Source organism: Pristis pectinata, chromosome 15 (genome assembly GCF_009764475.1).
Source record: "Pristis pectinata isolate sPriPec2 chromosome 15, sPriPec2.1.pri, whole genome shotgun sequence".
NCBI classification, from domain to species: Eukaryota; Metazoa; Chordata; class Chondrichthyes; order Rhinopristiformes; family Pristidae; genus Pristis; species Pristis pectinata.
The window spans coordinates 42,254,287-42,279,187 of record NC_067419.1 but is presented as its reverse complement, the minus strand read 5'-3'; the positions used below and the strand labels follow the sequence as shown (position 1 = coordinate 42,279,187).

The window sequence follows — 24,901 nt, the reverse complement described above, 5'->3', positions numbered from 1 at the left end:
TGTAATCTAATGCACCCTGGTTTTTGACCTCTCTCTGCTAAGGAAAAAAAGTCCTTCATATTTACCTGGGCCCCTCAAAACTATACACCTCAATTAAGTTGCTTCTTCTGTTTTCTAACCCTAGTTGATCCAATCCTTTTTCATTGATAAAAATGTCCATTCCTGGCAACTTCCTTTTAAATCCTATTACCCCCTCCAGCACAAGCACACCTTTGCTGTGTTATGGTGGCCCAAACTGTGCCTGGCCTGGTACTTGAACTGTGCCCTAACCATAGATTCCCTGCTGTGGATCTATAATAATGGAAAGCATCTCATATGCCTCTTAAAACATACTGACTTGTCCTACTATCTTTAAGGATCTACAGACATACACTCCAAGATCCCTTTGCTCCATGTCGCTCAACATCATCCCATTTAATGAAAATTCTCTGCTTTGTTGTGCTACCCCTCTCTTCCCTCTCAATTCTCTGAATTAAATTCCATTTGCCACTTTCCTGTTCACCTGACCAGACCACCATCTTCACGTAGTCTAAAGCTTTCCTCCTTGCAGTTGACCACATGGTTTTTGCATCATTTCTGAATTGAAGTCTTAAATCATTAATATATATTTACAAAAACCATAGGAATTAAGTACTGAGCTCTTGTGGAGCCCAACTGGTAACAACCTTCCAGAAGGAAAAATAACTGAGCCAGTTTTGGATCCAGTTTGCCCCTAATTTTATTACCAAACTTTAGATTAGAATTTGTGTACATTTTTGTGCATGAGAAATAGATGCAGATATTCATTGTTTTGATTTCTATTCCCGCTGGAGTGTTTTATGCTTAAGTGAATGAAAACCCAGTTTTGCTAGATACATTAGATCTTGTGATCCATTTAATTGTGAACTTTGTATTTGTTGCCCAGTAATATCGTTTATTGGAAGCACAGAAGGAAGATAGATTGCAAGGTAGATGGCAGAGTATTGAAAATTATTTCTCACTGAATCAAAAGTATACATGGAGTTAAATCTTACCTAATGAAAGTGGCATGTTAGCATCTTACACTTTTATCATTCCTCTATGGCGCTTTGAGTCAGTGTCATACAGCACGTAAAGAGGCCCATTGGTCCATCAGATCTATGCCAACCATCATGTAGCTATTTCTACTAATCCCATTTACCAGTGCTTGGTCTGTAGTCTTCTATGGCTTGGTGACTCAACTGCTCAACTAAACACTTGCATGCTGTGAGAGCACTTGCCTCCACAGTGTACTTGGGCAATGCATTCCTGATTCTAACCATCCTCTGAGTTAAAAAAAAACCTTCTTCCTCAGAACCCCTTTAAACCCCCTCTAGTTTTAGATACCTCTGCTATGGGGAAAAGTTTCCTACTATCTATCTTATCTATGCCCCTCCATAATTTTGTAAACCTCTATCAGGTGAACCCTTGGCCTCCTTTGCTCCTAGGAAAATAAAACCCAGCCTATCCATTTACTCCTTGCAATTGAAATGCTTCAGATCAGGCTCTGCAGCGCAGTTATGTTTTTGCTATTGTGTTGTAACCAGAACTATACACATTACTCCAAATGTTTCATAAAGTTAAATAATATAACCTTCTTGCTCTTCTAAGCCCTGGCTAATGAATGCAAGAATCACATATGTCGTCTTCATCACTTTGACTACCTGTGCCATCACCTTGGGGATCCTTGGACTTGTACACTGGATCCCTCCGTTCCTCAATACTCTCTAAGATCCTACCATTCATTGTGTCCGTTCCACCCTTATTAGTCCTTTCTGAGTACATTACGTAAAAATTACTTTCTCGAATCTAACTTTATTTGAAATGCCTCCTCTCCTAAACTTATCTGTGTGGTTGGAGTTGAAGAACAGTAGAGAAGGTATTACTATGAGTCTTAAAGTTCTGCATTAATGCTCTTGCTTCTCTTGTTTCCTGCCCAATGAAGAAAGAACCATTGCTGGATCTGGTCTGGACAAATGAAGTGGGTCAAATAGAGAATTTCACAGTGGGGGAATGAGAATAAAAATACTTGAGGACTAATTATGACAAATTGAGGAGGGATTTGGTCTGTGTGAACGGGAGTTCAAGACTGGCAGGAAGAGATACTATGGTAAAATGGCCAGCCCTTGCAGAGGCAAGATTTCAGGTACGGTACAAGTACATCTCCACGAGGGGGAAATGGGAGAGCAACCAAAATGAGCTACCCCAATGATGAGTAGTTAGACAGTATGATGGAGCAGAAGTTAAGGGCTTATGACAAATGTCAACTCTTAATACAAGTTAGAATTGAGATGAATGTGAAACGTGCAGAATAGAAAAGAAATTAAGGTTCAACGAATACAGGAATAGGTTGGCAGCTCCTATGAAAGGAAATGTAAAGGATTTTGTAGGCATGCCATCTGTTTTAAAAAAAACATAATTTTTAGGAGCAGTGAGATTAATTGGAGACCAATAGAGATTTAAAATGGAGTCTCATTGGTGGAGGCAGAGACTATAACTGGGGCACTAAATGAGTTCTTTGTATCAGGGTTTCCCAAGGAAGTCAGTGTTGGTAAAGCTACGGCAAAAGTGGTAGTCAGGATGCTGGCATAAGGTAAGAATGAGTAAAGAGGTACAAGAACTGTTGGTTGTTTTTAAAGTGGATAAGACACCAAAGCCAAATGGGATGTAGCCTGGCTTGATAAGAAAAGCAAAGATTGTATATGTGTGAAGTGCTGGCCATAATCTTCCACTCCTTCCAAAATACAGGGCAGGTGCCAAAGGACTGGAAGAAAGCCAAGATGCACCCTTGTTCCAAAAGGGATAGAGTTAGCGATTTTAGCATTAGTGATCAGAATCACTAATGATTCATCTGAGAGAGAGAGGAGCCATCTGAGAGAGAGAGGAGCCATCTGAGAGAAAATGAATAGCCATTGGATGAATAAACAAATGAAAAAGTCAGCACGTATTAGTTGAGCCTAATAAATTGTGTTAGACTAGAAATTACTTTTTAGATTAAATAACACAGATGGCGGATGAGACCACTGCAAGATGATTTGTTAGTGGCATGTTGAAGGACTTCCATCTTCCTTACGTAAATGGAGGTGTATTAATGATAATAAGGAAGGAAATGCAACATAAGTGTACATAATTACTGTGAATATCTCTAATAAAACTAGCTTTTCAATCAAGACAGAAGCTTTTGTAACTAGATGTGAATTTGTAAAATTAATTGCAGCTCAAGGACTGATTTCTGGTTAAATTGTTAGAGGTGTATGAGGAAGAATGTTTTTGTGCTCAATTTTTTTTCTCAATAAACAAAGAATATAAAGGTAGCACAAGGATGTAAGTGAAGGAATTATACATTTACAAAACATTAAATGCTATAGATAATGTCTTACGTAAATTACAAATCCTAAACACAGTCGCGTATACATTTCATTCTAGGTGTGAATGCTTCTCCTGGTATGAAATCTCCAATAACAATCATTACAACAAAAGTGGTCACATCTGGAACAGGAACTCCAGCAAAGATCATTACAGCTGTGCCAAAATTTACCGCAGGACAGCCTGGGGTGACACAGGTAGTGCCTATTTGACTCAGTCCGAAGCTGTATTAATGTACCTTACCAGTCTTCCCATTATGTCTCCACCTTCTGTTTCTTCAGACCCCGTAGTCTAAAAGCACTTCACTGTGGCATCGAGGATTGTTTTAGTTTACATTCTGCATCCTAAGGCTAGGGGGCAAATCATTTGACTAAGATTCTGGGTCCTAATTGCCGGCCACTCGTGTTACTTGGTCAGATGATCATATTTTGATCATCGGTAGAATACATCTGATTCCAATCTTGGAACTCCATACCTGACAACACTTGTGGGAGAGCCATCACTGGATATTACACGTTCGAGAAGATAGCTCACCACCATCTTTTCATGGTCATTTTTAGGACGGGAAGTAAATATTGATGTGGCCTGTGACATTTACATCCTCTAAACGAATAATTTTTTTTTTAAAAATTACTAATTTTCTAGGTTGTTCTGAAGACGCCTGGAACACCTGGTACCATTCTACGAACTGTTGGTGGAACACCAGTAACAGTTAGTGGAGTCAGACTAGTTACACCTGTCACTGTGTCTTCAACCAAGCCTACGGTCACAACATTGCTAGTGAAAGGAACCACAGGTACTTTTCTTTAATATGATTTCTTTGGACCTTTCACAATTGTGGCACTTGCATGGATATTTTTATAGTCTGCTGTGCACAAATTTCTGCTTTATTTATGGTAGGAATGCATTTTTTTAAAGCTCTGTGGCATATATTTGATTGCATGCACGTGTAACAGATTCAGAGTTGGATTTAAGATTCTGTGCTTTGAGTTTGTTGGATTGCTGTTTGAAATTTGTCCCTGATAGGCATTTCTGAAATGATGGGTTCCACTGAGGGGTGTAGGCTGGAGTGGGTAGTGCAGTAGATGAATATGCCCATTGTATTAAAGAAGTGTTAAAATGTATACGTTGTGAAGGAGGGAATGGTTTCTGTTCCATTCATCCCACTTCTATGTTTGCCTGTGAATTACGACAACTGAATTCCTGATTTGTCAAAAAGACTAAAATATGTATCACTTAGGATTGTGTGTTTTAGGGTTAAGAGTGATTTACTAGCTCTTAACAGCTAATGGCTTCAACGTATTTCCTTGCAGGTGTTACTTCATTAGGTACTGTGACTGCTACAGTATCTACTGCTCACTCTGCAGTAACTAATCTTGCATCATCAAGTTTCACAACACCAGCTACTGCTCTGACGAGAGTAACAACCCTGGCCACCCAGGGAATTAGTACAACTATTGACCCTTTGGCTGTGGCACCTGCAACATTAATGGCTACAACAGGAATCGTCTCAAGTCCTTCTGTAGTTAAAACTGAGGTAATTGGTTTCCTTTATCTGTTTGCCTGTGTGTTTAGCTAATTATTTGTAGTTTACAATTTTAATCTGAATCTCAGCCCATATCCTTACCTTCCCTCTTCTGCTTCCTCCTTGTCTTCCCATCTGGAAACCACCACCACAAATTTTTCATCCCTCTCCCTGCCCTCCACATCTCCTTGGGTGGCTGTGGATTCTGCCTGGGTGCCAGATTCTGGAATACCCTATCTGCTTCACCCTAGCCTTTTAGATTTTCTTTAAAACCCAGGTTTTGGCCACTTTTAATATTTGCCTCCAATTTCTTCATTAAGTGAGTTATTTCTTCTACAGTGATAATTGGAAGTTAGTGTTACAACTTCAATGATTCCCAATTGGCCAGCATATTGATTCAAAATCTTTTTTTTTCTCAACTTGAATTCTCTCTATAATATCTACAACCTGTAACCAATGTCCTCGGGAACAAATGCTGCACTTCCAACTGTGCTTATCTCAATCCCCTTTCCTAACATTTGAGGCAGAATCTTTTTCTAATCAATCCCATGTTTATGCTCTGTAACTTTCTTCCTAATCTGCCTTGCTTCCGTTCTTTCAATATTTACACCAAAAAGCTTCCAGAAATGCATTTATTTGACTATGTCTCCCATTACCTCCCTGAACCTCCGTCATGATTTTCGCAAGATGTCTGTTCGTGACTTTCTGTGTGATGTTTTATGATGTGGAATTATGTCTGTACAACTTGTTTTTATATGCTGTGCCATGACATTGCAAATACATTCTGAATCAAAGTGAATAGGTTAAGCAAAAGCCATGTGATTGAAATTAGTTTTTCCATTTAAAGGAGAGATGTTTTAATTAATGTTGTTGAATTAGAATTGCTAATGTTATGCCTCCATTTGGCTTAAACAAGCATATTGATTATTAAGAACTTTGTCAAAACAAACAATCCTCATTTAGTTGAAAATAATATTCTTCAAAATAGTGAATTTGTTCCTAGATTTTAGTATGTTTTTAAGATCTTTATGTTGTTCTTTATGTTTATGTTGTTCTCTATGCCAGTTCTTTATTATAAAAAGATCCAAATAATCTATATTTATTCCTTGATATTTACACCATTTAAGTATTCATAACATAATATTTTATTGCTGCATGTATTTTGTGTTTGACAGCCGGTGTTTGTGATATCAGAAGCAGTTTCCCCTCGTGTAACTGGCTTAGTTACACACACCAGTGACATTCAGGTGCCAGTGGCTGTAGAACAACCCACAGCTGCAGTAATTGTTTCAGAGAACAGCATGCAAACTGCAGACCAACAGATACATCAAGCAGCAGAAGAGCCAGCCCATGAAACTACCGAGACAAACACCACGAATACAGCTACCTCCAGCACAGCAAACATATCTCTGAATCAAAGTGAGTAGGCTAACCAGCAGTCAATTATGTGGAATTAATTGTTCCATTTAAAAGAAAGATGTACATTAATTAATATTTGTGAAGTAAATTTGCTAAACTGTTTCTACATGCTGAAACGACTGTGGTTAGCCCACAGCGAACTCTTATTTCCTGTCCACTTGGAGCCAGACTACTTCAGCTGTTCACAGATGCACCAGATAATTTTCCTTGCAACGTAAAAACAAAGCCATTTTGGCCCATCGAGTCTATGCCAGCTCACAGAGCAATCCTATTTCTCCACTGATTTCACTACCCCCCCCCCCCCCAAAGCAATTTATTCTCCCCACATTCCCATCAACTCCCCTCAGATCCTACCCCTCATCTACACACTAGGGGCAATAAACAGTAGCCAATTAACCTACCAACCCTCACGTCTTTGGGATATAGGGGTAAATGCGCACGATCACAAGGAGAACGTGCAGACTCCACACAAGCAGCACTGGAGATCAGGATTGAACCCAGGTCAGTGGAACTGTAAGGTGGCAGCAGCGATGCTTGTTGCATGGCTGTTCCACCCAATTATTTTTGAAACTTTTTTTGATTGAAGTTTTCTGGAGGAAATTGTGTAAAATTCATAATATTCCAGATGGAAATGGTACATCATTCATGCGAGATGTCAAATGAGATTGGAACAGTAATTTTTTTTAAGTTTCTATTTGCACAAGACATTTTGGTCTTAGTTCAATGTTAGCTGAAGGATATCACAATCCATTAGCCCTTGTAATACAAGTTTTCCACTCTTGGTGCACTGCCAACAGCAAAAGCAACTTGCATTTATAGAGCACTGTAATTATTGAAAACTAAACCAGGGATTTTCATGGAAATGTAATTTAAAACCATCAAAGGGCCAAATGAAATATTAGAAGTAACCAAAACCTGATCAAGGGGTTTGCTTTAATGGAATTTTTAAAGGAGGGGTAATTGGAGAGGGGTTTTGTGTAGGGAATTGTATTGTGTGGAAGTTAAGGACTTTATGATTTTCTTCTTGGATGTGGTTAAAAATGTAGTAAACATCTGAGGGACTTTGGGAACCTATTTTTTTTAAACAAAAAGCAATTCAAATAAATTAGAGTGAAGTTTATTCTGCATCTAGAAATTCAGTTTTACAGTGTTCTCATAACCATGAAAGATGTCAAAAAAAAATTACCGGGCTTTCCCCCAGTTTTCTTGGGTATTTAATCACAACTATAAGCTGTCACCCCTGATCCATGCACATCTAGGGTACTTAACCCGTTATCTTCCGTGTTATTCTCATGTTATACTTTATTTCCTGTTGGAATTCGTTTATCACAGTTCAGCCACCAGACACAAATAACAATGGTTTACCAGAAAGTGTTCACGGAGAAACTGCGACTGCAGGAACAACAAATACTGCAACCACCGTCTCAGCAGCACACACTGGAGCAGTAACCACTGTTACACAATCCACACCGACTCCAGGTCCTTCATTGCAGGTAAGGAAAGAAAGCGATTCTGTTTTGACTGGTGCAGATTCTTCTTTTAACTGGTTTACTTGTGTTCAACACACAAAAGGATATTTGGGAAATCTGCATGCCCTGCACTTCTACCTTGGCATCATAAGCTAACCTCTGATTTGCAATTTCATTCACCAAGGCTCTTCACTGGGATATAGTTTTACAAAATTATCCTGTGTACAGGAAGACCTGAGGATATTCAGGTATGTGCTGATAGTGCCAAGTGACATTCACATTGCATAAATGCCAAGCAATGACCATTTGTAAAAAAGTGAGTCCTAACATAACACAATCCATTGCATAGCCACTACCGTATTCCTGTCATGAGTATCCTAGAAGTCTCATTAAGCAGAAACTCAACCACACTGGCCACATAGGTGCTGAGGCTAATGGAGGAATTCAGGAGGCTGGGTCATCTGGAGCAGTACCTCATGGCTTCCCCACATAAGCCAAGACTATGAAGGGATACTGTCCACTTGCCTGGATAAGTGTAGCTGCACTCAAGAAGGTTGACATAATCCATGGTAAAGCAAACCACTTAATTAGTACCCCTTCAACCACTAAGTGCAGCTACTGTAGTGTATATCCACAGATGCACCAGCATGTCACTATGGTTTCATCTGCAGCACCTCTTGGGCCAGCAAGCTCCACTACCTAGAAGAAATCGATGTGTGGCTGTACTATTACCATCCAGTTCCCCACCCAGGTTTAACATGTCCCCTTTGACACTCACCAACTTTTATCGATGCACCATAGAAAGCATCCTATCCCGGTGCATCACAGCTTGGTACGGCAACTGTTCTGCCCTGGACCACAAGAAACAGCAGAGAGTTGTGGACACAGCTCAGCCCATCACGGAAACTAGCCTCCCCTCCGTGGACTCTGTCTACACTTCTCGCTGCCTCAGTAAAGCAGGCAGCATAATCAAAGACCCCACCCACCCCAGACGTCCCATTGGGCAGAAGATACAAAGCCTGAAAGCACGCACCACCAGACTCAAGGACAGCTTCTATCCCGCTGCTATAAGACATTGAGCTGTTCCCTAGTACGATAAAATGGACTCTTGACCTCGCAATCTTCCTTGTTATGACCTTGCACCATATTGTCTGCCTGCACTGCACTTTCTCACCTTTCTCTGTAGCTGTGACACTTCATTCTATATTGTTATTAACTTGTACTACCTCAGTGCACTGTGTAATGAATTGATCTGTATGAACAGTATGCCAGACAAGTTTTTCACTGTACTTCGGTACAAGTGACAATAGTAAACCAATTCCAATTAATTTGGTATTGCTTACTTCATGATTGTCTGGTTCCTCATTTTTATTAAGCAACTATAACTTGCTCTCCTCATTGCACCCGCTCAATAACGTGCAAGAAAGCCAGAAACTGATGGACTATATACGTACTAGGCATGTGCTTTTAATTCTTAACTTCTCACTTTCCAATGATCAGGCCATCTCAGCAGGATCAGAGATCACTTCCAGCAGTAGTTCGGCTTTGTCAGATTCAAGCACATCACATTTGGCACCTTCTACAGAATCTACCCAAGATTCAGCGAGTGCAGAGCATCAGCCTTCATCTGAACAGACGTTAAAGAATTTCGAGAATGCAGCAACCCCACAGCTGACCGAGAGTCAGCAACCTGCCCAGTCAGAGGCCATCCAGGACCCACAGGTGAAAGTGGAGAGTGATAAACTGCAGGAAACTCTGAGCCAGAGCCTTGAACAGCAACCCCACGCCACTGCAGCTGAGCCTTTTGTTGCTGAAGCAAAGCCAGCCGACAACATCCAACACAAAATGGTTGCTGGAGATGTTCCAGTGTCCTTATTGCCAAAAGCTACAGGTAAGGATTACCTCTTTTTATCAAAACAAACTGTAGTTGGGGAATAGACAATAATTCAACCTAAAAAGGGAATGTTGCTGGTATTTTTTGTTTAATAATTGAAATGACTATCTTGCAGCAATATAAGCTAGTAGGTGTTGTTTAGAGTTAGAAATGTGTTTTATCAAGAGTCTCAGTAGGTAGAGACTAAGAATAAATTTTTTGTTTTTAATTCGATTCTGCAAACTATTAGAATTGGACATAAAGGTGTTACTTTAAGAAAACTAAGTTTTGAGTTAAGAGTGTGTAAACTCAATGTGATATCAACAGCTTTAGATGCAATACTATGCTCACTATTAAATTAATGCAGCTAAATTGTTTCACGTCTATGAAAAACGTATGCATTGTTAATGCTGTTCATTACATGGAACAGTACAATGCAGGAACAGGGAATTCAGTCTGTGCCAACAATGATGCCAATTTAAACGAATCCCCTTTGCCAATGATCTATATCCTTCCATCCACTGCTTGTTCATGTGCCTGTCTAAATGTCCCTTAAATGGTGCTATCATACTTGCTTCCACTGCCCTCCCCAGGTACCTACCACTCTGAGTTTTACAACAAAAGTACTTGCTACGTAAATCTCCTTTAAACTTTTTCCCTCTCACCTTAAAGCTATGCCTTCTAGCGTTTGATGTTCCTGCCCAGGGCAAAAAGGACTGACGATCTACCTTATCTGTGCCCCTCATAATTGTATACACTTCTGCCGATGCTCCAGTGAAAGCCAAGTTTGTCCAGCCTCTCCTTATGGCTAATACTTTCTAATCCAGGCAACATCCTGGTGAACTTCTTTTGCACTCTCAAGGCCTCCACATCATCCTGTAATGCAACAACTGGAACTGCACATAATACTCCAAAGGTGGCCTAACTGAAGTTTGATACAACTGCAATGTAACTTTCCAACTTTTATACTCAATGCCCCAACGAATAAAGGCAAGTGTGCTGTAAAACGCTATTACCACTTTTATCTACCTGTGTTGCTACTTTCAAGGAGCTATGGACTTGCATCCCAAGATCCTTCTGTACATCAGTGCTGCCATTTACTCTATACTTTCCTTTTATGTTTGACCTCCAAAGTGCAACACCTCACATATGTTCAGAGTAAACTCCATCTGCCTTCTCTCTGCCTATATTTCCAACTGGTCTATATCATGATGTGTATACTTTGACACTTCCCTCACTGTCCACAACTCTGCCAATTTTTGTGTTGTCTGCAAACTTGCTAATCAGCCCACCTGCATTTTTGTCCAAATCATTTATGCAGAGGTTCCAGCACTGATCTCTTCAGAACACCACTGGTGACAGACCTCCAGTCAGAATAACCCACCTCCATCACTACCCTATGTCTTTCATAGACGAGCCAATTTTGGATTCAATCTACCAAATCTGTGAATCCTATGTGTCTTTAACCTTCTGGATCAGTCTACTGTGAGGGACCTTGTTGAAGGCTTTACTAAAGTCCATGAAGACAACATCTACTACCCTACCCTCATCAATCACCTTCATTACCTTCTCAAAAAAAGATCTCATTCAAGTTTGTAAGACATGACCTCCACTGCACAAAGCCATGCTGACTAAGCCTCCTAAGTCAACACTTATTTGATGATCTAAAGCCATTAATTCTTTATATATCTGATTTTAAAAAGACTTGTCTTAATATGATAGGTTTGCAGTCAGCATCTCGAGAGTTTTACCATTTTTAAACTGTCTTGTTCTTATTTTGATTATACTACTAATAGGTTTCAATTGGTTTTTTTTCAAGGAATTGTATTTGTAGGAGTCAGTCACACCAAATTTCTTTTGACATAACTTTTCAGGATGCTTTTTTAATACTCCAGAATGATTAATCTTTTCAGAAGTGATTGTTTTAATGTTTTAGAGTGCGGTAATGTAAAGCCTCCAACAGAAGATGCCGCTTCAGAACCTGGTGTGCCGAATGTAGACTCTACTCAGCATTTGCAACATTGCCAGCAGCTTGTGCCTCAGACCCCAGAGAAACCAGCACAACAAGAGGATCCATTGCAGCCTCCAGTGCAACTGAACACTCCTCAAGCAGTAATGATGAATCCTACTGAGTCAAGCATACAAAGCAGTCTGCAACCCCAGGTTACTAGTACCGTGGATGCTCCTCAATCTACCACTTTAAGTACGTCCAACCAACTAAAATGTTATGTATATTCTTTTTGTTTCCTCCGTAATATTTGTTATTCTGAGCAGGAGACTGCACTGCTGTATAGAGTGTGGTCTTTAGCAATTAAACCAAGGATGCACTTGAAGATGTGCATTACAGCCAATCCAATATGGATAGGTTTTGATGAACATGTGCAAACTATTAACTTTCAGTAGTCAGGAACAGGTGACTAGACATTTAAAAAAAATTTTACTGGCGTTGTACCTGACGCAAAACCAAAGCTTAGTGAGACTGTGTTAGAGGTATTCTCACGCACCTTGGCTTCTGTGAGAGTTGTCACACTAAGATTTCTCTCCTGAGTTAAACCAGTGGTTTTGGATTGATGCACAGAGGGCAATGCAGTCTATAATATTATCACTTTGTTTTCCATCCCGTTTAGGAGATGCCTTTGAAAGCTATTTGATTTCGCTTTTAACTTTGCACCTTGGTCTGATTCAATGTTTGTATTCATGTAAATTTAAATAAAAATTATAAGATTCCACTACCTAGCTACAACATTAAAACAGAGATTGCACATTTTATCAAAAATATTTTATCTGCAAATTAGTTGCATTTACAAATACAATGGAATATTACAAGAAGTTGTTTTTAATCTGAGAGATTTTTATGGGAGATATTTGCAGAAAATGTCATTGGACTCCCTTTCCAACTTGTATTAACCTTGCAATTAGTGTAGCATGAGCTCTCTGTCAAAACTGTTTCTTTCAGAGTGGAAACGTGTTGAATGTTTGTGTTCTACTATTTTGGTGGATGCACCACTTAAAATGTTTCTACATGTATCAACAGTAATTCAACAGATAACTGATTAACAACATCTAGCATACAGGAAATAAATTTGTAGGTCTTTTATTTCTAGGTCCTGCCTGTTCACTTCCATCATCCTCCACCACGGCAGCTGTGTCACCAAATGAAGTCTCTAATAGTAATCCAGTAGCAAATGGGGTAAATAGTTACTATTACTAACTCAGTTACAGTTCTACTGATTTATTAGGTCACCCGAGTCAATAGCTCATATAGCGCCACCATAGAACAAATGAATTTACATGATATTTAAATATGTTTCTATAATTCAGTCACTTCAGGTGCGGGGTGCTATCATCTAATTGTTGCTTGAGGGACAAACTTTAAAAAGTGGTAGAAAATCGTAAAATCTTACAGCTAACTTCTGGATTTACAGTCTGTGCTCTTAAGTAAATTATGTGCTGTGTCTGAAGCTGTTTTTCTTTTACACAGTTGTTGGATTTCTTTTTAAATTGGATCTTTTGCACTAAAGCAGATGTAAAGCCTGAACGAGGTTCCTGTTTTTCAGAAACAAGAGAATTCTTACGCGCAACACAAGGTAACTCCAAAGAAAGAAGGCAATCCGTGGTATGATGTAGGAATCATCAAAGGAACCAGCACTGTGGTAACTCATTATCACTTACCACCAGAGGGCAGCCTTGGAGAGGTGAGTGAAGTCCAGTGACTAATGTGAACACCAGCCAGTGTGTTTCTCTTGTTTTCAACGATAAGGACATAAGAAAAAGAAGCGGAGGGATGCCATTCACAAGAACACAAAATGAGAACAAAAGTAGGCCACTGCCATTCAATATGACCGTGGCTGATTTATGCTGGCCTCAACTCTTCTTCTGTACCAGTTCCCCTTAGCCCTCAATATTTCAAATATTTATCTATCTCTGCCACAAATGTATCTAATGATTTGGCCTCCACTTACTCCCTTGTTTGGGAGTCCCACTAGTGGAAGCCCCCTTGGCATACTATATGTTTGAACAAGGTCACCCCCTCATTGTTTTAAACTCTTAAAGAATACAAACCCACACTGTGTAACATCTCTTGATGCAGGCTCCCGTGTCTGCTCCACCAATCAGTAAGATTGTGGCTGATCTTTTATCCTAGTGCTGCTTTCTTGCACTAACCCCTTATCCATTGATCTCCTTAACTTTCAACAATCTCCCTTGAATATACTTAGCAGCTGAATCTTCACAGCCCTCTTGGGTAGAAAATTCCAACGATTCACTATCCTCCGGATGATGACATTTCTTCTCCTCTTGGTTCTGAGACTGTGACCTGAGATTGTAGACACCCCGGACAGGAGCAACGTCATCTTTGCATCTACTCGGTCAAGCCCTGTAAGAATTTTGCATGTTTTAGTGAGATCACCTCATTAATCTAAACTTGAGTGTGTAGGCCCAGCCTGCTTAATCTCTCCTCATGGGACAAACCCGCCGCCGCCCCCCCCCCCCCCCCCCCCCATTCCAAGAATGAATCTGCTGAACCTTTATCGTACTCCTGCTATTAACAAGTATATCCTTCATTAGGAAGGGAGATCAGGTCTGCATAATATACCAGGGTCCTATGTAATTGCAGTAATATCTTCACTCTTGTATTCAAATCCTCTTGCAATGAAGACCAACATATTATCCACGTCTCCATGTGTGTCAACATATTATTTGTCTTCCTAATTATTTCCTGTCGTTGTGTGTTAACTCTGTGATTCACGTACAAGGATATCCAAGTCCCTTTCCTTCCAACTCTTAACACAGTTCGCAAAATTCAAATTTTGTCTTCGTAATGGCCTCTGACTTTTTTTGTTTTATAACTATTAGACCATTTACATGGCAATATTTTGAACAATTAGTTCTGCTTGCTTGTTTCCTTCCCTTCCCCCAGTGCCTCTTACTTTTCCAGCATTTTTCTTAAACTAGAAGTGGCTGTGTTATAGGTAGAGTAAGTAACATGTGACTTTGACTCCTGCCATTGACTTGAGACTTTGTCAAAGTGTATATTTAAAAAAAAGTCATCAAATCAACCAGCAGGGATAGGATTGTTGCATATAGCATTGAAAGTTTCAGGGTTTTTAATGTTAAACTCCTCTTTGTGTGCACAAACGAAAGGTACAAGTTTAAGTTGTCTGAATTCTTCCATATCCAATCACACAGCAGGACATCAACTGGCTAACAATGGTGACATGATGAAAACAGTGAAATCTGTCATGATTTATTTTCCTACTTCCTTCTACTTCTAATTCCTTGTTTACTTTTATCTAATGTATTAAATTTATCAGGACATATTTTCATCAATTAATGGCACTAGTTCTATAACTGCATGGATGTGGTCATGGTTGTAATGTATGAAACCTGAAAGAAGTTTGCACACACTAAGGTCTCACAAATACCAATGAATAGTTGAGGAATAACCAGAATCAGATTTATCATCACTGACATATGACATTTGTGGCGGCAGTACGGTGTAAAGACACAAATCTATAAATTACAAAAATAAATAGTGCAAAATAAAAAGGAATAATGAGGTGTGTTTACGGACCGTTCAGAAATCTGGTGGAGATGGGGAAGAAGCTGTTCCTGAATCGTTGAGTTTGGGTCTTCAGGCTCCTGTACCACCTCCCCGATGGTAGTAACGAGAAGAGGGCATGTCCTGATGGTGAGGGTCCTTAATTATAGATGCTGCCTTCTTGAGGCACCGCCTGTTGAAGATGTCCTCGATGGTGAGGAGGGTTGTGTTTGTGATGGAATTCTGATGTTCAGTCAGCAGCTCCAACGCTGCTCTGCACACAGTGTTATTGAATCTTTCAAGCTCACCTGAGAAATGTAAAATTGAAACAACACACAAAAAGCTAGAGGAACTTAGCGGGTCAGGTAGCACCTATGGATTTAGGGAAATGGACAGTCGACGTTTCGGGTCGAGATCCTTCATGTGGATTTTCAAATGTAAAATTTGAAATCTGTTTAAAATCTCACCAGAAAGAAGCACTTCTGAGAATGCAGCGCCTTCTTGGTACTACACTGAGTTGTTGGCATTGATTGTATGCTCAAAATATTGAACTGTGATGGGAACCCAAAAACAGGCAGCTTAAAGGAAAAGTTTTCTACTGAGCCCCAGTAAGCACCTTGTGCTCAAAATGGATTTTCAACGAAGTTTTTGATGCAACTAGTTGTCATCATGAAAACAGGAAGCAAGATAAATTCATGATTAAATCTAATTGCTAATTTTGTTACCAAGATGGGAACTGCATTGAATTTTAAATATCTGATGCTTTGTTTGCTTTAGGATGCAAGTGCTAACATCCCAGACTACAGCATGCTAAAAAAACAAGAGCTCCTGCCAGGGACCGCATATAAATTCAGGGTTGCTGGAATTAATGCATGTGGAAGGGGTCCCTTCAGTGAGATATGTGCATTCAAAACTTGTCTCCCTGGATTTCCTGGAGCTCCATCTGCTATCAAAATTACCAAGGTACAAAAGGATGTTGGGAGCCACTGCAATTTGGTTATGCACTTTTGGAAATACAGTAATTTATTTAACTTCATATATAAAACATTTTAACTACTGTAGCATTTTCATTGAAAATGTAATCATTAGTAATTTTACTGAAATCAATTGAAACTTGTGTATCTCCAAATTAATCTTGGAACAGAATTAAAAAAAGATAAAGCTGGAATTAGTTTATTATTATCACATGTACCAAGATACAGTGGAAAAACTTGTGTTTTGCAAGCCATCCATACAGATCATTTCAAAACATTAAGTACATTAAGATAGTACAAGGGAAAAGCAATGCCAATACAGAATGTGGTGTTAGTTACAGAGAAAGTTCAGTGCAGGTAGACTAAGATGCAAGACCAATGACTAGGTAGATTGAGGTCAAGAGTCCATCTTATCATACAAGGGGATGGTTCAAGAGCCTTATAACAACAGGATAGAAGCTGTCCTTAAGCCTGGTAGTGTGTGTTACATGAGGGATGGGGGGCAAGGTAGCGGTGTGTTGGGAGATTGTATTTTGCAAGCTTGTGTCAAGAATTGTTGAATTGAGAGCAAGTTTTAATTTCTCTGTGTCTCTTTTTCCACAGAGTGTAGATGGGGCTCACCTAACCTGGGAACCACCTGCCACAACTGCTGGAAAAATACTGGAGTATTCTGTCTATCTAGCAGTTCGCAGCATTCAGGTGACAGAATCAAAATCTGGAAGTCCGGCCCAGCTGGCCTTTATGCGGGTATACTGTGGCGCCAAGCCATCCTGTGTGGTCTCCTCGTCACACCTCGCCAATGCACATATTGATTGCACAACAAAGCCTGCTATCATTTTCAGGATTGCAGCACGGAACGAGAAGGGATATGGACCAGCTACACAAGTTAGATGGCTTCAAGGTAATCCTTCTGGTGTAATTTGGGCACCTGTGCACTGTTTTATTGTCCTATAATACAGATTATTCACAACTATAAGTGGTTTTGCCAGCTGTGCTCTTCACAAGATAGATTTGCCTTTTGGTGTTTTTATAGTTGGCAAGTGGGTGGTGAGAGAGAAAGGTCAGGATTAGCAGGAGAAAGAACACAGTGAAATTATTGAAAACTCGGAAAATTGCAGATGCTGAAAATCTGAAATAAAAATAGAAAATGAAATAAAAGTAGGTCAGACAGCATCTTTGGAAAGAAGTCTTTCTCCATAGATGCACCCTGACTTGCTGAGCTAACCTGGCCAAATGTGAAATGTTGACTTTGGGAGATCAAATGTAACGGGATAGTACACTGTTAATGGCAAGACCCTTAACAGTTTTGATGTGCAGAGGGATCTTGGGGTGCAAGTCCATAGCTCCTGAAAGTGGCTGTGCAGGTTGATAGGGTGGTAAAGAAGGCATATGGCATGCTTGCCTTTTATTAGTCGAGGAAATGAGTTCAAGAGTCAGGAAGTTAAGTTGCAGCTTTATAAAACTCTAGTTAGGCTGCATCTGGAGTATTGTATTCCATTTTGGTTGCCCTATTACAGGAAGGATGTGGAGGCTTTGGAAGATAAGATATCCTCATTAGTCACATGTACATCAAAACACACAGTGAAATGCATCTTTTACGTAGAGTGTTCTGGGGGTAGCCCACAAGTGCCAACATAGCATGCCCACAACTTCCTAACCCGTACGTCTTTAGAATGTGGGAGGAAACCAGAGCACCCAGAGGAAACCCACGCAGACATGGGGGGCACATACAAACTCCTTACAGACAGTGGCCGGAATTGAACCCAGGTTGCTGGCACTGTAATAACATTGTACTAACTGCTACATTACTGTGCCTTTGCAGAGGATGCAAAAGAGTTCACCAGGATGCTGCCTGGATTAGAGGGCATGTGCTATAAGGGGATGTTGGACAAACTTAGGTTGGATTTCTCTGGAGCAGCGGAGGCTGAGGGGAAACCTGATAGAGGTTTATAAAATTGAGAGGCATAGATAGGGTAGACAGCAGGTATCTTTTTCCCAGGGTTGAAATATCTAAAATTAGAGGGCATGCATTTAAGATGAGAGGGGGTAAGTTCAGAGGGGATGTCTGAGGCGTTTTATTTACACAGACTGGTGGGTGCCTGGAATGCACCGCCAGGGGTGGTGGTGGAGGCAGATTCGAAAGAGGCGTTCAAGAGGCTCTTAGATAGGCACGTGGATGTGCAGGAAATGGAGGGTCATGGACATTGAGTAGGCAGAAAGGATTAGTTTAGTTTGGGCATTTGATTACTAATTTAATTAGTTTGGCACAACATCACGGGCTGAAGGGCCTGTACCTGTGCTGCACTGTTCTATGTTCTAAAACCCAGTTTGAGCTATCTCTATTGTCCTGGTCTGTCTGTTTGACTGCATTAGAAATATTGCAATCTGTTGTGGCATTTGTCGCTGCTGTGATAATACAATTTAAAATTATATTCCTTACAATTAATTTCTAAAATTTGGTTTGTAAATCAGAATGAAAGTTCATTATAATATATGAAATAGTACGGTAATTAGATTTGGATTTTACTCTTGGTAAAGATTTTTGGTAGAGGAAATTCAACTTAAATATTCCTGTATTGCAAGAAAATGCAAGAGAAAATTTTAACAACTCACTTAACTTTTAGATGCAGGTGCACAAGGAACAAAGAGCACTGCAAAGAGGTCTACAGCATCACCAGATAAGTAAGTGAGCTACTTAGTTCTTGAGGTTAATGAGATCTAAACTAAAGATTCTTTAAAAGAAACAAACTATGTGTATAGAGTTGTCTGTTACATAATGACTTGTAATACTTGCAGGCAACTATTTAAAAGCCCTTAAATTGATTCCCTCTTCTTAAATTGATTAATATCTGTAGCATTAAAAGAATCTCACAATTAACTAGTTGCATGTTTTGCAGCATGTCCGATGGTTTTACTTTTCCATTAAAGTCATTGAAAAAGGAAATTGAGGATGCTGTTTATTTGATTATGACTAGCTAAGAGGTGTGTGTGTGCCATGAGTGTAGACCATTTTTGTTTTCAGCTAGAAGTTTTCACGGAATCATGGCCCAGATTATGTAGGGTAATATCACCAAAAATGCTCACATTGCACTCAAACACAAGTTTCAAAGCTACAGTCACCTGGTTGCTGCTGTTAGTCAATCTGTGCTCTGATGCTGGATTCCTAATAGAGTTCAGCTTGAAAGGGCATGTTGCAGAGATTCCACACCCCTTATGGTGGAGAATCCACATTTACAATTTGTATCTGGTTGGATCTTAACCACTACTTTTAGTGGAAGGGAGTGGCTGCAAGGGAGGAAAATAAGTATTGATTAAACAGATTTGTTTTTAATTGTTCATGTGCGTTCTGTTTATAGTTTATTAGCTTTTTAAAACCTTTGTAGCAGCTGCTACCGCGATGTGAAAGCAAGACACTTGCTGCTGACCAAAACTGATTTATTTTCCCGCCTTGCACGGGCCTTTTAAGAGGAACAGTTCCCACCCACCGAAAACAGAAATGACGTATGCGCTACATCGTCAAACCTTTCCTGCGAGCGGGTTCTCCCCTTTGCTTGGAGAAGACGAAGGCCCAACGCCATCTTGGGCCTCGCCGCTCCAACGCGTGACCCGACCGCCGAGCCGGTTCGCTTGCTCGGACGGTGAGTCGCTACACCTTAATAGTTTCTGAAAATTGTTGAATATCTGAAACATTTAGTTATTGACAGCTCTGGCTAAGGCAGGGAGTGTGGGGTAGCCAGCCGTAAAAGTTCATCTCCCCTTTGTGTAGGGAGGGTGCGGAAGGCCCAATTGTCACACCTAAGGCAAGTATGAACTTTATTCAAAAGTCACTGGGGAGTGGAACTGACTTGGCACTGTCTACATGTTATTTCTGTTTGTGTAACTTCAATAAATCTTTTCTCTTCCTCATATGTTTGTTAGCGATAAATTTCCTGTTGCCTTTTTTTCCCTTGGCCAGTAAATTTTTAAAATAGTACTTATCTGGTCTAATCAAATGACTTTGCATCTTTGTGTCAGGCATTGCATTTCTCCCATTTTAGACATCATTTAACACTGAATTCTTTATTGATTACTGTTTATTGGTTCAGTGTTTGATGTTCAAGAACCGGTCTCGGTTGCACAAAATAGCGTATCGTACAAGAATTGTATTGATTGAGGCCCATAGAATTGGATCCATGGCACCTTGTGCCACAAACTATCTTGTAAACTTGTCCCTGCGCAGTATGTCTTGGTGCATTTTGCTGCATCGTTCTCTTAGAGTCATAGAGTAACGTAGCACAGAAACGGACCTTCTAGTCCAACTCGTCCATGTTGGCCATGGTGCCCACCAAGCTGGTCCCAATTGCCTGGGTTTGGCCCATATCTAAACCTAAATCCTAGATCAACCATGTGCTCTTCACCCAACAGTGATGGTCACAGAGTGCCATCATTTTACTGGCTGCTGCCTTCCCAATCATCATAACCCTCAGTGATTTGTGTCATCGAAGCAGGGTGGGATACTCTACCTGCAAGGGGCATGACCCTTATGACTGGATTTGTACAAGTATGATGTTGGTAATGCTGGCAAACTCCACCCTGGAGCAGCACAGTCAGAGTTGAACAGAATGGTGCTGTCAGTTTGATCGGTTTCAATTTATCTACAAATGCAATGGGACTGATGCACTTGATGCTCCAGTGCCCTTCAAACCTTGCCAGTCCAAAAATCAAAGGAAAACAAATGTTGATTGCCTTCAGTGGAGGTAAATTGAGCTGTCCCTACAATTCTAGTTGTCTGGAACTATCAAAATTGTGCACTGGATTTCGAGGTGGACCTGAAATCCTGCAGTTCTCCGGCAGAAGAGTTTTCTGTTTTGCTTTAACTTGGATTATTACCAGATTAGGGCTTGGAAAGATGAGTGTATCTTCCATTTGTCACCTCATTTCACTACGGACTTTGCCATCAATGGTCAAAGAGGTGTGGCAGCAGTAGGCACTAACCATAGCAAAAGGGGAGCGGAGGAGGGAAATAACCGACAACTCATTAACAGTACCTATTAACACAATGCCGTGCGTATGATTGCAGCACTAAAAGTGGAGGTGCCAAGAAGTCCAAGTCCGAATGATGGAAAGAAGACTTTTCTATTTGCTGGATGAAAGAAGTAAAGTGCTGTCGGATAGTATTTGTATTTATTTTGTAAATGTTTTGTAATATGTTCCTGTTATACTCTTAATTCCTATAACTCGTGAGCTTCTTAGAGAAGGAATTTAATTTGTATTAATTGTATATAGTACATTTCTTGTTTTAGAACTGTGACAAATAGTCTTCAGGCAAGTTTTAAATGATAGCTTTTTAGAAACATAATGTAGATTTTAAATTTGTATTAACATTACTGTGCAGAGTTCATGTAGGTGGCTTGTTTCTAAAGTGGCTTATTCTGAAATCACTACAGTAGTGACTGGATGTTTGCTGTGCAAGCAGTGGTTTAAAGAGTTTTCAAAGAAATGTTGGTGTTTCACCTTGTTGCAGGTGGATTAGATAGGTCTTTAAAGCATGTTTTTATGTGGATGAAGTCTGGGACCAAAAAATGGCACTACGGAGAAGCAGCTTCCTTCTCAGAGTAGCACTTACACAGATTCTGAATCACCATTAGAAACAAAAGTTATCGGAGAATTTTTCTTTGTGTGTGTGTTTGTATGTGTGTGTGTGTGTGTGCGCGCGCGTGTGCGTGTGTGTGTGTGCGCGCATGCGCACGGGCCACTGAGTGGCATTTTTTTGTGCATGATTTGTGATGAAAAATTTGAAACTGCTTTTTTATTTTCAATTTTTATACAAATATAAAAATGAAGATGTATTGAATATAAAAGTTGTATGACCCCACTATTTTACAAGCATGTAGTGAAACTACGCTCTTAAAACATGACTAACCACAATTGTCTCTTGGGCTGTAATGAATTTTAGAAAGCCTTTTTGCAGCAGCAACAGTTAAGTTTCTTCAAATTATAAAGACTTGCCCTACACTCATACCAACACATACCGTATTAAATCATAGGGGAAATCTTGGTTATGTGTATGGAAGAGGTATTGATAAGTCTTCCGACAAATAGTAGTGACTAGCTATAACCAGCATTAACAAGCTGTTTTAAGTGCAGTAAACGTTGCCTCAATTGCACACATTGTATCAACTGAAGTATCTTTTACAAGAGCTTCCTATTTTGGTGGGAACTGTTAATTTCCAGAATGTTGTGGGGTCATGCAACTTTACGGATACATGACCCAACTACTTTTGTTTGACTGAGGCTGAACATTGATTAATGCTGTAATACTGGCTAATTTCATTATATGATTGTACAGTTCAGAATTACCTCTGCTAACTAACCAGTAGGTTTATATTTGTCACTGAAATCATAGCTTATAATTTGCATAGTTTTTTTTACTTGTCTTTTTGTTAACCCATTTGTCTGTTCACCAAGTTAATAGTGCAAAAATGCAGAGTAGGCCCGAGTTGAATTTAAGGTAACTGCACATAAAATATTTGCACAAGACGCTTTTAATGCCTCATTAACCGGTTCAGCTTTTAGCAAGGTGCATTGGGAGTCTGGAAAAGATTTATAATTTTTAGTAATATTGCTCTTTTATCTTTCTACGCATGTTATGCATAATATCATTTGAATAATCCATATTTGGTTAGACATGTTAATCCCTTTTGCAGTAAAAATACTGCTTTAAACAATTCTGTGCATTTTCATTTAATTAAAAAGCTACATTTCCAACAGTGCAACAATGGACAAGTACATAGTACATTTTCTCATGCCTTGTGATTGGATATTCATTTTGTACAGCTAACTCAATAAAAGCCAGAAATAATTTTTTTTTTATTTTTAAGACGGTGCAGACACATTATTTTTTATAGCCTGGACTATTTAAGGTTTGCAGCAGAGACCCTTTTTTTTTTAGCCAGTTCCTAATGTTCAGTGAAAAGATGCGATCTGAAGTAGGATTTGATCAGAACTGTTCCTAATAGGTTTATGCTGTGATGAAAATAAAAAAGTTGCCAAATCTGAATGCTTATCTCTTGACCATACATCATAACTCTACCTGTCCACAATAGCCTGCTGTAGAAATGGCTTAAACTGAGGAGATATATTTAAATATGTTCAATATAGTGTACATATAGTGAAACTATGCTCTTTGTATTCTTGCAATATTGATCTTATTTATGAGCCACCACTTAATAAAGTTTGGTAAAGCCTTCATTTGGCAATTAATAGAAAGCTGGCAACTTTCTGTTTGACTTCTGTGACCAGGTGGACAGGTAGGTAGGAAGTACCCTTTTTTGTTTCAACTGAATATGTTTGTGATTTTTATATACTTGTTTTACTTCCGTTGGAGAGAAAGTGCTTTCACTAATACAGGCTCTCCTTTACCATACTTTAGAAAATGCATTTTTCCTTTCAGTTCATCGAAAGCAACATAAAGACGGTGCAAATTTAACAACTCGTTGCATAAAGAGCTGGTTGAATGTAGTTTTGGTTACCTTGCTCAGAAAAATATCTTGTATATAATGAAATTATGTTTTTACCTGCCTTGTCTTTTGTTTTAATATTTTGTTTCCAAAAGAAGCATGCATTTCTTGTAAATTCCACCATCACCTTTGCTGTTGCCAACCCTCCATCTCTCAATTCCCCAAAGAACTCGGAACTAATTGAATACCAGTAACAGATCAATCTGTGACAGTAATTAGGTCTTAAGTATCTAGCAACAGCTTGAAAGATGCAAGCAGCTCAAAATAAAAACAGAAATGGATATTCCATATTGCACTTCTTTTTTAACTACTTCATCTCTTCCAATAATATTCAAAGAAATGATAAATGCATTGGATAGAGGTGTACAAAATATTAAGAGGAATAGATAGACAGCCAGCGCCTCTTTCCCAGGGCACCAATGCTCAATACAAGAGGGCATGGCTTTAAAGTAATGGGTGGGAAGTTCAAGGGAGATATCAGAGGAAGTGATTTTTACCCAGAGAGTGGTTGGGGCATGGAATGCGCTGCCTGGGACGGTGGTGGAGGCAGGTACATTGGTCAAATTCAAGAGATTACTGGATAGGCATATGGAGGAATTTAAAATAGAGGGATATGTGGGAGGAAGGGGTTAGATAGTCTTAGGTGAGGTTTAAAGATTGGCACAACATTGTGGGCTGAAGGGCCTGTATTGTGCTGTACTGTTCTATGATCTATGAAAACTAAAGTAACAATGAGTTTATATGAAAATAACACTTTTAATTCCAAATCCAATATAATTTTTCTTTTAAACTTCCTCACAGTATGTGGACATTGCTGCCAAGAGCAGCATTTATTGCCTAACCCTAGGTGTCCTTGGACTGACGATTTGTTGGGCAACTTCAGATGACAGCTGAGAGCCAGCCAGCTGGAGATCTGATGTCCCCATATAGCCAGAGCGAAAATAAAACTATTGGAAATCCTCACCTGGTCAGACAGCGTCTGTGGAGAGAGGGGGAAACGAGTTAGTTTCAGGCTGACGACCTTTCTTCAGAATAATGAGGATTTTTGGCGCTTTGTTTCAGATTTACAGCATCTGCAGTATTTTGCATTTGCACCAGATTAATTGAGGATGACAGATTTCCTTCCCTAAAAGATACTAGCAAACCAAATGAGTTTTTAAAGCTACCATCAAGATGGGCTTCATTAGTGATTTGTTTTTTTTATTCCCTTTTATTTAATTGGTGGAATTTAAATTCTCCA

At 39.6% G+C, this 24,901-nt stretch overlaps 1 protein-coding gene across 2 annotated transcripts in view; it reads left to right on the top strand.

Moving 5' to 3' along the window:
* Window positions 1-23,410, top strand: part of LOC127578302 (host cell factor 2-like) — a 53,825-nt gene extending 30,415 nt beyond the window's left edge. For both annotated transcript variants that reach the window (XM_052030171.1, XM_052030172.1), the window contains exons 13-25: window positions 3,424-3,560; window positions 4,009-4,159; window positions 4,677-4,900; window positions 6,064-6,307; window positions 7,640-7,800; window positions 9,277-9,667; window positions 11,586-11,852; window positions 12,754-12,839; window positions 13,207-13,344; window positions 15,966-16,151; window positions 16,766-17,063; window positions 18,787-18,844; window positions 21,222-23,410. In XM_052030171.1, coding sequence (XP_051886131.1) covers window positions 3,424-3,560; window positions 4,009-4,159; window positions 4,677-4,900; window positions 6,064-6,307; window positions 7,640-7,800; window positions 9,277-9,667; window positions 11,586-11,852; window positions 12,754-12,839; window positions 13,207-13,344; window positions 15,966-16,151; window positions 16,766-17,063; window positions 18,787-18,844; window positions 21,222-21,261 — 2,381 coding nt within the window. In that variant the 3' untranslated portion in view covers window positions 21,262-23,410. The remainder of the gene's footprint in view (window positions 1-3,423; window positions 3,561-4,008; window positions 4,160-4,676; window positions 4,901-6,063; window positions 6,308-7,639; window positions 7,801-9,276; window positions 9,668-11,585; window positions 11,853-12,753; window positions 12,840-13,206; window positions 13,345-15,965; window positions 16,152-16,765; window positions 17,064-18,786; window positions 18,845-21,221) is intronic.
* The last annotated feature ends 1,491 nt before the right edge of the window (window positions 23,411-24,901 follow it).